We start from the raw sequence: 14,183 nt of genomic DNA, 5'->3' as shown, positions 1-14,183 counted from the left end.
GTGCTGGTTCCTTCCTCCAGTTCCTCCACTAGTAGCACTGTCAGGCTTGGGGCCTCATTTGCCCTTCGTTAGCACTTGTGTTACCAGCTTTCTCTTCAGGGAACGCAGGAAAAAAATAACGGAACTGCTTATGCAGACACGAATTTCCCGTCAAAGAAGGAATAATTTAAATAGGGAGATTGAAGAAATCGAGCGGAAATTGAAACACTCATATGAAACTGAAGAAAGGCAGTTAGAACAGAAAGCAATTCAGGAAATAAAGAAAAATCCAAAATATTTCTTCTCATATGCGAAATCAAAAGCAAAAACCACTGCCAGTATTGGACCTATTCGTACAAGTGAAGGTTCATACACGGAGGATGACAAAGAAATTAGTGAAATCCTAAAAAAGCAGTATGAGGACATGTTTAGCACTCCGATAAACAACATGAAGGTGGAAGATCCAGACAATTTCTTTATGCGGGATATTCAAACCCCTGTAAATATAACTGATATAAACACGAGCGCACTAAATTTTGAAAGGGAAATTGAAAACATGCCCATGCACTCGGCCCCAGGTCCAGACTCATGGAATTCAATATTTATAAAGAAATGCAAAGTGCCGGTAGCACAGGCACTCAGTATAGTGTGGAGGAAGAGCCTGGACACGGGGGAGATACCAGATGCACTTAAAGTAGCAGACATAGCCCCTCTACACAAGGGAGGGAGCAAAGCACTGGCAAAAAATTATAGACCAGTTGCACTAACATCGCACATCATAAAAGTATTTGAGAGAGAGTGATTAGGAGTCAGGTACCAATTTCATGGAGACCAATGACCTTCACAACCCAGGCCAACATGGATTTCGAGCGGGAAGATCGTGCCTCTCACAGCTACTTGAGCACTACGACAAAGTCACTGAGGCATTAGAAGAGAAACAGAATGCTGATGTGATATACACGGACTTCGCAAAGGCTTTCGATAAATGTGACCATGGCGTGATAGCACACAAAATGAAGTCAATGGGAATAACCGGTAAAGTAGGACGCTGGATACTCAGTTTTCTGTCAAACAGGACTCAGCGAGTAACTGTCAACCATATAAAATCTAGTCCAAGTGCAGTGAAAAGCTCTGTACCTCAGGGTACAGTCCTTGCACCGCTGCTTTTCCTTATTCTCATATCAGATATAGACAAAAATACAAGTCACAGCTCCGTATCATCCTTTGCAGATGACACAAAAATCAGTATGAAAATTACCTCGGCTGAGGACATTGAAAAACTTCAAGCTGATATTAACAAAGTTTTCGACTGGGCATCAGAAAATAACATGATGTTTAACAGTGATAAATTCCAGGTACTCAGGTACGGTAAAAATGAGGACCTTAAACATAATACAGAGTACAAAACACAATCAAATGTACCCATAGTAGGAAAACAGCATGTAAAGGATTTGGGAATAATAATGTCTGACGACCTAACGTTTAAGGAGCATAACCAAGCAAATATTGCGACAGCCAGAAAAATGATAGGATGGATTACGAGAACTTTCAAATCCAGGGATCCCATCACAATGGTTGTACTCTTCAAGTCACTTGTGTTGTCCCGTCTTGAGTACTGCTCAGTACTCACTTCCCCCTTCAGAGCAGGAGAGATTGCTGAAATAGAGGGAATACAGAGAACATATACGGCACGCATAGATGCAATAAAGCACCTAAATTATTGGGATCGTCTCAAAGCCCTCCAAATGTACTCACTAGAAAGAAGACGAGAGAGATATCAAATAATATACACCTGGAAGATACTGGAGGGCCAAGTACCAAATCTACACAGTAAAATAACAACGTACTGGAGTGAACGACATGGAAGAAAATGTAGAATAGAACCAATGAAGAGCAGAGGTGCCATAGGCACAATCAGAGAACACTGTATAAACATCAGAGGTCCGCGGTTGTTCAACGTCCTCCCAGCAAGCATAAGAAATATTGCCGGAACAACCGTGGACATATTCAAGAGGAAACTAGATTTATTCCTCCAAGGAGTGCCGGACCAACCGGGCTGTGGTGGGTATGTGGGCCTGCGGGCCGCTCCAAGCAACAGCCTGGTGGAAAAAACTCTCACAAGTCGAGCCTGGCCTCGGGCCGGGCTTGGGGAGTAGAAGAACTCCCAGAACCCCATCAACCAGGTATCAACCAGGGTTCGCTGGAGTGATGACTTCAAACCCTGGTCTTGCTACCCCATTGCTTAATGTGTTCACAAATGCCCTGGTTCTGGGTTGGTATTTTGTAACCAGTGCTCATGAAGCCTCTCAGTGCTGTTGACCAGGCCTGTTCCATTGGGTGCACTGCACAGTGCGCGGATTTGCAGCAGTGTGGCAGGCCCTTCGGAGGTTTCATCTTCCTCCAGGATCTGTTCCCTGGGTTCATTCTGACTGTTCCATGGTGGTTCATTCACTGACCCACAGGGGGTTAGTAAAGCTTCCCTGACTTTCTGAATGTTTTTCCAGATAGGGGTAGTGAATTGTCACTCGCTCCCTGTGCCTTTGGTCCCTGGTAGTCCAAACAGAAATTCTGCAATGACATAGTATAGAGCAATCTCGGCAAGATAGCTTCAGGGAGCCATCGAGGTTCTACCAGAAAGAGGCATTTCATTACGTTTAACTTTTTTTTTTTTTTTAAATACTCTTAATGAAGCAGCCTATTGTAGGATGTGACTTCCACATTCCTGTAAGTACACTTACAAAAAAAATACCACAAACAAAATAAATATTAGTAATTGCTATCAACAACAGCCTGATTCTAAGTAATTGGAGTCATGACACAGTACTTTAACTGAATTTCCCAGTAATTTGTCATATCAAGGGGTCATGGTATGACATTGTTGTTAATACAAAATCACTATTTGGATAAAAGTCTTCTTAGCCACTTATACCTGCATAATGATGATTGACAAGATACGATTGTCATAGATACTGGTATTCGCTTTATTTGTAAATTAATCCCTTGTATACTAATTTGTTGATTTGCTTGAAGCCTTAATTTTTCACCTTGGAAGCTACCAGGTGATATAATTGTACATTCTAAGAGTACTGTATTTGGTATAATTAATTGTTTTGAGGAATTAGTGGCACAGTGATACAGCACTGTAATTATTGTTCTTGGTTATAAGTATTGCAAGTAGATGGTACTGTATTACCAACATAGTTATGCAATATAGTTTTTATGGCCACTAGCAGAGCTATGAATAATTTTTATTTATTATTATAAATAAATTGCAGTCCAGACAGATGCATTTCAACACTTAGCTTGGTAACAGGTGGTTTGCCTGTCTATGCATGCATGCTACTGATTTTATCAAATAAATTTGAGATTTAGTGGAAATTATCCTTGAGTATTCCCAGGCTGTCATATTGGTAAGAAACCTAACAAAAGTTAATGATTTATAGGTGGTTTGTAAGCTTTAATTTAGATTCAAAAGGCAATATTTTTGATATGATATACCGTACTTAGTACCCAAAGTATAGCTGCTCTAGTACACACAATTTTAACAATTATGTAATGAAATAACAAATTACTTATTTGCCTTTCCAGGTAAAATGAAGAATATTGCATTTATTCAAGACCCTGATGGTTATTGGATTGAAATTCTGAATGCTGGCAACATGGCACAAATAAAACCTGTATAAGTATACATTTGTTGTATTATGCAGCTGTTTGTGCAGCAGATTTAAGAAAGTATTGAAAAGCAATTGTATTAAACAAAAATTAAGATTGATAAAATAAAATGTATTATCACAAATTGATGTATATTAACACTTTCGCGCTTAGGATTATCCATGAGTCGTCACCGTTTTTTATGCGTCACCGCATAACAGACGACGCCTGTAGTCCATCGAAAAAATATTTGTATAAAATCCATTTATTATCCGATCAACTTGGGAATAGTATACAAATGTTTGCCATGAAATTTACGTTTTCTCTAATAGCCGAACAGCTTATAAAAGAAAACGGTGTGGCAGTGAATCATCGTGGTAAAACAATTGTATTATTGACACGACGAGTGTAATCGACATAGTTTTTATATATGTTGCCGGTCGAACGCATCCTTATGTGACCTTTAATACTTATGTTCTTATAGAACATTCTATTGCGAGCCAACCCGTTCTCGCAAATTTAATAAGTCAATATTGACTTTACGAATTTGCGAGAACGGGTTGTGCGAGCACATTGGTACAAAAATGAAATACATACATCGACAAATAATGTCAGGACAGTGAATTGAATATACACTTTTCAAAGTGAGTTTCGCCGATATGCTGCCGCGGGTAACACTTCGGCCACTTCCCACATTGTTTTGGGTGTGCTACGACATTAAATCTATATTTATATGCATATGTCCGTGTAGAGAATTTTATTGCGATTCCAATGATGCCACAATTAGCGATGTAGGACAACTGTAGGCTTCGCAACCATTAAGAGAGTGGAAACATTTTGTTGCTGTTTGGCGCTCTTGGCGAGTGATCTGAATAGTTTTTTATTTGGTGTTGACAGTCCTTATGCTTGGGCGGCATTTTATAGGTATGCTCTTATAGACAATTTCATTGCGAACACAGTGATACCAAATGTAAATACGTGCGCCTTCAATTATTGTCAGGACAGTAAAAAGAGTGTACACTTTTTCGGTCTTACCGCATAGGCGCGCGGAGCGCCGAAAGCATCTAGGGTATTATTTTTTTTTGAGCGCCGAGAGTGCGAAAGTGTTAAATTGTGACAATCCAAATCTCTTAATCTCATTTACAATAACCCCGGGGGATGGAATGGAAGGCACTGTCATTCGGGAAGTGCTGGTTTTTGCTGGCTTCATACGCTTCATATGTGTAGCATGTGAAGCCCCTCTTCTGGTCAAAGGACAGGACAAGAGCTTGCCTAACCCTTTAACTATGAGCATTAAGGCAGTGTTTCCCAACTTTTTTTTTTTTTTTTTTTTTTTTTTAACCTGAGCACCTAAAATGTCCTAAACAATTTGTACATTACTCTTATGTTCTTTGTAAACACTTTTTTTTTTAATAAACATTAAAACTTTTTACAATACTGTTCCCCTTGGTTGACTAGTTAAAAAAATGCCATCAGGAGAATTGTTTCAATTAAGGCCCTATTTAAACCTCAAAATTAAAACTTGTATGAAAGAATTTAATAAAATGTATGATTTAAATTACAATAAATTAAATATATTGCAATAAATTATAAAATAATAATTGACATTACAACAGTAAATAACAAATAAATAAATGTTAGAATAAATGACCGAGCTTGGGGTATCCAAAATATAAATTGAACTACTTTATTGTGGAAAATAGAATTAGCATCAATTACCTTGCACTTGGTATCTGCTGCTAAACACTTTTATTTGATGATTTGGTTAATTTTAATCTTAAATTACCACGGTTTGTAATATTCAGTCATTATTTTATTTTTTCCAATAAATCTCTTGCACCACTAAACCCACATTCAACCAAATATGAACTCGGGAATGGCAACAGCAATTTTCTTGCTGAATTACTTATTTTAATATCTTCCCCATTTCAGCGTAGAGCCATACCGTTGTTCCTTTTATTTTAAATGAGTTTTTGAGTCCTCGTTCTGAATGTCTGATAATTCTTATTGATATGGGTAGCTCGGTTTAAGAATTTAATCCATCCCTGGAGACGGTTCATAAACCGAAGCTAATTTCCCCATAAGAAATAATAGGAAATGAATTAATCCGTTCCCTACTCTCAAAAAACTTCACTTAAAAGTAAATTTTATACCTAATTCACCCAAATCTACACTACAAAAGTATGTTCAAGTTATTACCTACCCTTGCTGATGACTCCTGTTGGCGTATGGAAGATTGGGAGAAGGAGAGGTGTTACTGTTTGGAAGGGAAGTCTCCTTCCATTATAACATCAGGCAGTGAAGATTTCTCTAGAGTGCACTCTGGCAGGTTTTGCCTGCATACCACTAGGTCCTGGTTGTGGCTCACTGCTTGATTTTCTCAACGAAACGATCCATTGAAGATTGTTTTTCCCTTCTTCGCAAAATTTGTCTGTAGTGAGGCATCACATTGTCATTGAAAAGATTAATGCAACGGCCTACTACAGATTTCTCTGGGCGAGTCGTTTCAATAAAAGTTTGCATTTCTTCCCACATCTGACACCACTTCCTAATTGTTGAGGAAGGGACTTTCTCTTCTGCCCCATCTTCCTCCGAAGAAATATCCCCAGCTGTCTCTTGTTGCTGCTCCTTTTCAAGGGCTTGGAGTTCTTCGTTGTATTCTTCCACCAACTCCTCCACATCAGCACCATCCAATTCCAAGCCCATTTTCCGGCCCAGAGTAACAATTTCCTCAACAATAAGCACTTCATTTACAGGCTCAAATTCCTCAAAGTCTAGTTCTGTCACACATTCAGGCCACAATTTTCTCCAGACAGAGATCAGGGTTCTTTGAGTCACTACTTGCCAGGCTTTGTCAAAGAGTTTTAAAGCACTACAAATGTTAAAATGGTGTTTCCAAAACTCTTTGAGGGTGAGTTTTGTGGCTTCAGTCACTTCAAAACATTGTTGGAAAAGTGCCCTTTCATAAAGTTTCTTGAAATTCACTATGATTTTCTGGTCCATATGCTGAATTAGAGTGGTGGTGTTAGGAGGAAGGAACTTTATTGTGAGAAAATTATATCTGTTCAACAATGCATCTTCCAAGCCTGGAGGATGAGCATGAGCATTGTCTAGGAGATGCAGGGCCTTGAGTGGCAAACTTTTCTCCTGCAGATATTTTTGTATGGCAGGGCACACCACATCATTCATCCACTCCGTAAAAAAAATCCTAGTTACCCATGCCTTATTATTGGCCCTCCATATCTCACACATTTGGTTTTTCTGCACACCATACTTTTTGAAAACCCTTGGATTTTCAGAATGATAAACAAGCAATGGTTTAATTTTCAAATCACCACTTGCATTTCCACACCACCTAAACCTATCTTTATAGGTAAACCTATCTTTCATAGGCTTGTGTCAGGGCAATGATTTCTCCTCCTTGGTAATGCATGTCCTCTTGGGCAATCTTTTCCAGAACAGTCCTGTCTCATCACAATTAAACACGTGTTGCGGTAGGTATCCCTCGGCCTCTACAAAATCTTTAAATTCTTCAATAAATCTTTCAGCTGCTGGTTTGTCTGAGCTGGCAGCCTCCCCATGCCTCACAACACTATGAATACCACTTCTTTTTCTAAATTTTTCAAACTATCCCCTGCTTGCCTTAAAGTCTATCGTATCTCCACTTATTCCAGGGGTTCTCTTTACAAGGTCTTCGTGCAATACCCTGACTTTCTCACAAATGGCCTCTGAAACACTATCACCCACTAACTCCTCCTTGTGTATCCAAATTAATAACAACTTTTCCACATCCTCAAGTATTTGTGGTCTTTGTTTCATGGTTGTTGATATGCTTTTTGCCACTTTAGTACTCATAATGTCCTTTTTCGTGGCAAGTACAGTGCATATCGTTGACATGGATTTGTTGTACTGCCTGGCTAGTTCAACAACACGAGTTTCATTTGCATTCTTATGAATGATCTCTTGTTTTTCCTCTATTGTCATTTTCACATGCAATTTCTTGCCTTGAACCTTACCACTGGCTTTCTTTGAACCCATGGCGAGATATATAATAACAACTTTTATGCTCAAATGGCTAAAAATCCGACAAATAACTGTAAATTCTTGTGAAGAATTCGGGCGGGATAGTCACTGGGCGCGAGGCACTGGTAAACTGAGGCACGATCGCCATGCCACCACATGCTAGGTCAGCTGTACACGTAACAACAAACTCGTATCCTGATTCAAATTTTCCGAACAAAACGGGCTCGAAACCCGAAAAGTTCGTAAACGGGGACGTTCGTAACCCAAGGTACCACTGTATTGCAAATCCACTAGCATTGGCAGAGTTATCCAAGGTGGAAAACCAGTTTCTTTCATGTCAGAAAATCTTTCATTCAAATCAGACCATTTTGCTCAGGTGATTTATGGTCTATTTGGCATTTTGGTCTATGACCCGCCTGAGTCCACCATTGAGAATTTGTAATTTTTTAGCAAAATGACGTTTTTTAAACTGTTGTGACAATATCAATACTTGTTTTAGTAAATGAAAAGTATGTTAGTTGTTCAATTAGTGATTATTGGGGAAAAACAGTTATACATGCACTCCATAATCTTCAAACTGCCCACGTGGGGCATACGCCCCATGTTCGTTAACACTGTATTAAGGTAAATGAAAATGCCCCTAGCAGTGATGATTCAGAACTTCAACCCAACTAGGCTACCTGATACAACAGGTGGTTATAAGAATAATGGAACGCTGAAGTAAGCCTGGTTTCTAATTCAAAATCTATTCCCATTGACGAATGACTTTACAGAATGTAAAATTACCCTTAGACACTAAACCTGACTTGAACCCCACACCTTGAAAATTGTACCTGCTCTTTACTTTTTACTTTTGTGACACTATGGTAGTGTCACAAAATGTGTAGGAAAATACCTGTACATAAAAAGCAGTTAACAGTAGGTCTTCAGAATTAAACAAAACCATATGCAACATTTGCACAAAAAAGGAAAAAACTTTGAGAACAGAGCCACCACAAGAGGTGGCACAGGCATGAATAGCCCATATCAGACATCATCATTAAAGTTCTTACATGCAAATCATTATAAAATCTATTCTTGGCTTGGTATGTCTATAGTGTTCTCAGCACAATGTATGGCTCAACAAGGGGAAAACAAAGTCAATATAACCAGGTTAAATTACACGAAACATTTCAATATAGCATTTGGCCTACAAACATGCACAAAATATTTTATATATCCGCCATCATGCTTCGAATGGATATAAATTCTGTAAAACGCATCCAGTGTAGGATGACAAAATTAATCCTGCAAATTAGAAACCTGTCATATGAAGAAAGATTGACATTCAGTCTTTAGAATTAGGAATTAATTAGGGGTGACAAGTGGGTGAATGAGCATAAAGGGGTTATTAATAGGGTATTAAAAGTATCAACACACTGCCAGTATTTGGACCTATTCGTACGAGTGAAGGTTCCTACACCTAGGATGACAAAGAAATTATTGAAATCCTAAATAAGCAGTATGAGGACATGTTTAGCTCTCCAATAAACCTGATTGTCAGTGGAAGATCCGGACAACTTCTTTATCCTTGATATCCAAACCCCTGTAAATATAACTGATATCAACACAAGCGTGGCAGTTTTTGAAAGAGAAATTTATAACATGCTCATGCACTCAGACCTGCGTCCAAACTCATGGCATTCAATATTTATAAAGAAATGCAAAGTGCCAGTAGCACAGGCACTCAGTATAGTGTGGAGGAAGAGCTTGCACACGGGTTAGATACCAGATGAGCAGCAGACATTGCCCCTCTACACAAGGGAGGGAGCAAAGCATTAGCAAAGAATTATAGACCAGTTGCACTAACGTCCCACATAACAAAAGTATTTGAGAGAGTGATCAGGAATCAGGTCACCAGTTTCATGGAGACCAATGACCACAACCCAGGCCAATTTCGAGCGGGAAGATCGTGCCCCTCTCACAGCTACTTGACCACTACACCAAAATCACTGAGACATTAGAAGAAAAACAGAATGCAGATGTGGTATACATGAACTTTGCAAAGGCATTCGATAAATGTGACCATGGAGTGATAGCATACAAAATGGGAACAACTGGTAAAGTAGGACAGTGGATACTAAATTTTCTGTCGAACAGAACAAAAAGAGTAACAATCAACCATATAAAATCGAGTCCAAGGTGAGGTGTGTTGGCTGCACCTCTGCAGGCTTCTCTGGTGCATCTGACATGCCCAAAATGGTGTTAGGTTTGATTACCTTTACCAAGACCAGCCCCCATGGTCTTCAAGGGACCATCACACACCCTTGAATAATGACCCTCATAAGGAGAGATTGCTGAAATAGAGGGAGTACAGAGAACATAGATGCAAAGCACATAAATTATTGGGATCATCTCAAAGCTCTCCAAATGTACTTACTAGAAAGGAGACGAGAGAGATATCAAATAATATACGCGTGAAAAAATATTGGAGGGCCAAGTCCCAAGTCTACACAGTAAAATAATAACATACTGGAGTGAACGATATAGAAGAAAATGCAGAATAGAACCAGTGAAATGCAGGGGTGCCGTAAGCACAATCAGAGAACACTGTATAAACATCAGAGGTCCACGATTGTTTATCCTCCTCCCAGTGAGCATAATAAATATTGCCTGAACAACCGTGGATATATAAAAGAGAAAACGAAGACAGTTTTCTTCAAGAAGTGCCAGATCCACTGGGCTGTGGTGGATATGTGGGCCTGCAGGCTGCTACAAGCAACAGCCTGGTGGACAAAGCTCTCACAAGTCAAGCCTGGCTTTGGGCCAGACTTGGGGAGTAGAGGAACTTCCAGAACCCCATCAAGCAGGTAAACACAAAATAGAACACGAAACAATGGGTATAAATTGGATAAGTTTAGATTTAGGAAAGACCTGGGTAAATACTGGTTCGGTAACAAGGTTGTTGATTTGTGGAACCAATTACCGCATAACATAATACAGTAGAAGTAGGATCCCTTGATTGTTTCAAGCTTAGGTTAAACAAACATACATACATACATACATACATACATACATATATATATATATTAGTATATTTTGGTAGCAGTCTTTCCTGTAGACATATATTATTAAATATGACCGAAAAAGTAAGATTAATAATTCTAACACGAATTTTCTCAATCCTTCGTACATTATGCTTCACTGTTGGAGGTAAATCAAAAATCACTTCTCCAAAATTCATTTTTATTTCTAGTCTGACGCGACACGGGCGCGTTTCGTAAAACTTATTACATTTTCAAAGACTTCACAAATACACAACTGATTAGAACTTGCGTTTCCCTGATTTTATATCTACATTTGAGTGAGGTGGGAAGGGTGATGTGGCATTACATTTGAGTGAGGTGGGAAGGATGATGTGGCATTAACACAAGACAGAACACTAGAGGATATTAATAGGGTATTAAAAGTATCAACACAAGACAGAACACGAAAAAATGGGTATTGAATAGAAGTGTTTGTAGAAAGCCTATTGGTCCATATTTCTTGATGCTTCTATATTGGAGCGGAGTCTTGAGGTGGGTAGAATATAGTGGTGCAATAATTGGCTGTTGATTGCTGGTGTTGACTTCTTGATGTGTAGTGCCTCGCAAACGTCAAGCCGCCTGCTGTCGCTGTATCTATCGATGATTTCTGTGTTGTTTACTAGGATTTCTCTGGCGATGGTTTGGTTATGGGAAGAGATTATATGTTCCTTAATGGAGCCCTGTTGTTTATGCATCGTTAAACGCCTAGAAAGAGATGTTGTTGTCTTGCCTATATACTGGGTTTTTTGGAGCTTACAGTCCCCAAGTGGGCATTTGAAGGCATAGACGACGTTAGTCTCTTTTAAAGCGTTCTGTTTCGTGTCTGGAGAGTTTCTCATGAGTAGGCTGGCCGTTTTTCTGGTTTTATAGTAAATCGTCAGTTGTATCCTCTGATTTTTGTCTGTAGGGATAACGTTTCTATTAACAATATCTTTCAGGACCCTTTCCTCTGTTTTATGAGCTGTGGAAAAGAAGTTCCTGTAAAATAGTCTAATAGGGGGTATAGGTGTTGTGTTAGTTGTCTCTTCGGAGGTTGCATGGCTTTTCACTTTCCTTCTTATGATGTCTTCGATGAAACCATTGGAGAAGCCGTTATTGACTAGAACCTGCCTTACCCTACAGAGTTCTTCGTCGACTTGCTTCCATTCTGAGCTGTGGCTGAGAGCACGGTCGACGTATGCGTTAACAACACTCCTCTTGTACCTGTCAGGGCAGTCGCTGTTGGCATTTAGGCACATTCCTATGTTTGTTTCCTTTGTGTAGACTGCAGTGTGGAAACCTCCGCCTTTTTCCATGACTGTTACATCTAGAAAAGGCAGCTTCCCATCCTTTTCCGTCTCGTAAGTGAAACGCAGCACGGAACTCTGCTCAAATGCCTCCTTCAGCTCCTGCAGATGTCTGACATCAGGTACCTGTGTAAAAATGTCGTCAACATACCTGCAGTATATGGCCGGTTTCAAGTTCATGTCGACTAAGACTTTTTGCTCGATGGGCAAAAAACCATCGAGCAAAAAGTCTTAGTCGACATGAACTTGAAACCGGCCATATACTGCAGGTATGTTGACGACATTTTTACACAGGTACCTGATGTCAGACATCTGCAGGAGCTGAAGGAGGCATTTGAGCAGAGTTCCGTGCTGCGTTTCACTTACGAGACGGAAAAGGATGGGAAGCTGCCTTTTCTAGATGTAACAGTCATGGAAAAAGGTGGAGGTTTCCACACTGCAGTCTACACAAAGGAAACAAACATAGGAATGTGCCTAAATGCCAACAGCGACTGCCCTGACAGGTACAAGAGGAGTGTTGTTAACGCATACGTCGACCGTGCTCTCAGCCACAGCTCAGAATGGAAGCAAGTCGACGAAGAACTCTGTAGGGTAAGGCAGGTTCTAGTCAATAACGGCTTCTCCAATGGTTTCATCGAAGACATCATAAGAAGGAAAGTGAAAAGCCATGCAACCTCCGAAGAGACAACTAACACAACACCTATACCCCCTATTAGACTATTTTACAGGAACTTCTTTTCCACAGCTCATAAAACAGAGGAAAGGGTCCTGAAAGATATTGTTAATAGAAACGTTATCCCTACAGACAAAAATCAGAGGATACAACTGACGATTTACTATAAAACCAGAAAAACGGCCAGCCTACTCATGAGAAACTCTCCAGACACGAAACAGAACGCTTTAAAAGAGACTAACGTCGTCTATGCCTTCAAATGCCCACTTGGGGACTGTAAGCTCCAAAAAACCCAGTATATAGGCAAGACAACAACATCTCTTTCTAGGCGTTTAACGATGCATAAACAACAGGGCTCCATTAAGGAACATATAATCTCTTCCCATAACCAAACCATCGCCAGAGAAATCCTAGTAAACAACACAGAAATCATCGATAGATACAGCGACAGCAGGCGGCTTGACGTTTGCGAGGCACTACACATCAAGAAGTCAACACCAGCAATCAACAGCCAATTATTGCACCACTATATTCTACCCACCTCAAGACTCCGCTCCAATATAGAAGCATCAAGAAATATGGACCAATAGGCTTTCTACAAACACTTCTATTCAATACCCATTTTTTCGTGTTCTGTCTTGTGTTGATACTTTTAATACCCTATTAATATCCTCTAGTGTTCTGTCTTGTGTTAATGCCACATCATCCTTCCCACCTCACTCAAATGTAATGCCACATCACCCTTCCCACCTCACTCAAATGTAGATATAAAATCAGGGAAACGCAAGTTCTAATCAGTTGTGTATTTGTGAAGTCTTTGAAAATGTAATAAGTTTTACGAAACGCGCCCGTGTCGCGTCAGACTAGAAATAAAAATGAATTTTGGAGAAGTGATTTTTGATTTACCTCCAACAGTGAAGCATAATGTACGAAGGATTGAGAAAATTCGTGTTAGAATTATTAATCTTACTTTTTCGGTCATATTTAATAATATATATATATATATATATATATATATATATATATATATATATATATATATATATATATATATATATATATATATATATATATATGAATATGAATGAGATTGGGTGTTTATAAAGAGGAGCTGCCTTGTATGGGCCAATAGGCCTTCTGCAGTTACCTTTATTCTTATGTTCTTAACCGAGTTATACTTTGGAGCATTGCAAGTGTCCCACAGGGTCAGTGCTAGGTTCTATCTTATTCCTGATCTATGTACATAATCTTTCAGAAGGAGTAGACTCCTTACTCTACTGAGGCAAAAACTGAGAATGCACACAATGCAAAACAAAAACTACAGAATAACTTGAATTACCTGAAAGTATGGTCTAAAAATGTCTAATAGTTTAACTCAAACACACGTACAGTAATTAAGCTGGGTGGTGACAATAGGAGGCAGACACACTACCAAGTGGTGGAGGAAACCGTCCTGGAATGGGAGAAAGGAGTTGACATCACATCATACCTGTCTCTCGAAGCACA

General features: G+C 39.4%; 1 protein-coding gene across 1 annotated transcript in view; it reads left to right on the top strand.

Moving 5' to 3' along the window:
- Positions 1–3,775, top strand: part of Glo1 (Glyoxalase 1) — a 39,368-nt gene extending 35,593 nt beyond the window's left edge. The window contains exon 6 of the mRNA XM_045754188.2: positions 3,568–3,775. Coding sequence (XP_045610144.1) covers positions 3,568–3,662 — 95 coding nt within the window. The 3' untranslated portion in view covers positions 3,663–3,775. The remainder of the gene's footprint in view (positions 1–3,567) is intronic.
- The last annotated feature ends 10,408 nt before the right edge of the window (positions 3,776–14,183 follow it).

The sequence above is a fragment of the Procambarus clarkii genome, chromosome 30 (assembly GCF_040958095.1).
Source record: "Procambarus clarkii isolate CNS0578487 chromosome 30, FALCON_Pclarkii_2.0, whole genome shotgun sequence".
Taxonomy (NCBI): Eukaryota; Metazoa; Arthropoda; class Malacostraca; order Decapoda; family Cambaridae; genus Procambarus; species Procambarus clarkii.
This window is presented reverse-complemented; position numbering and strand designations above follow the sequence as displayed.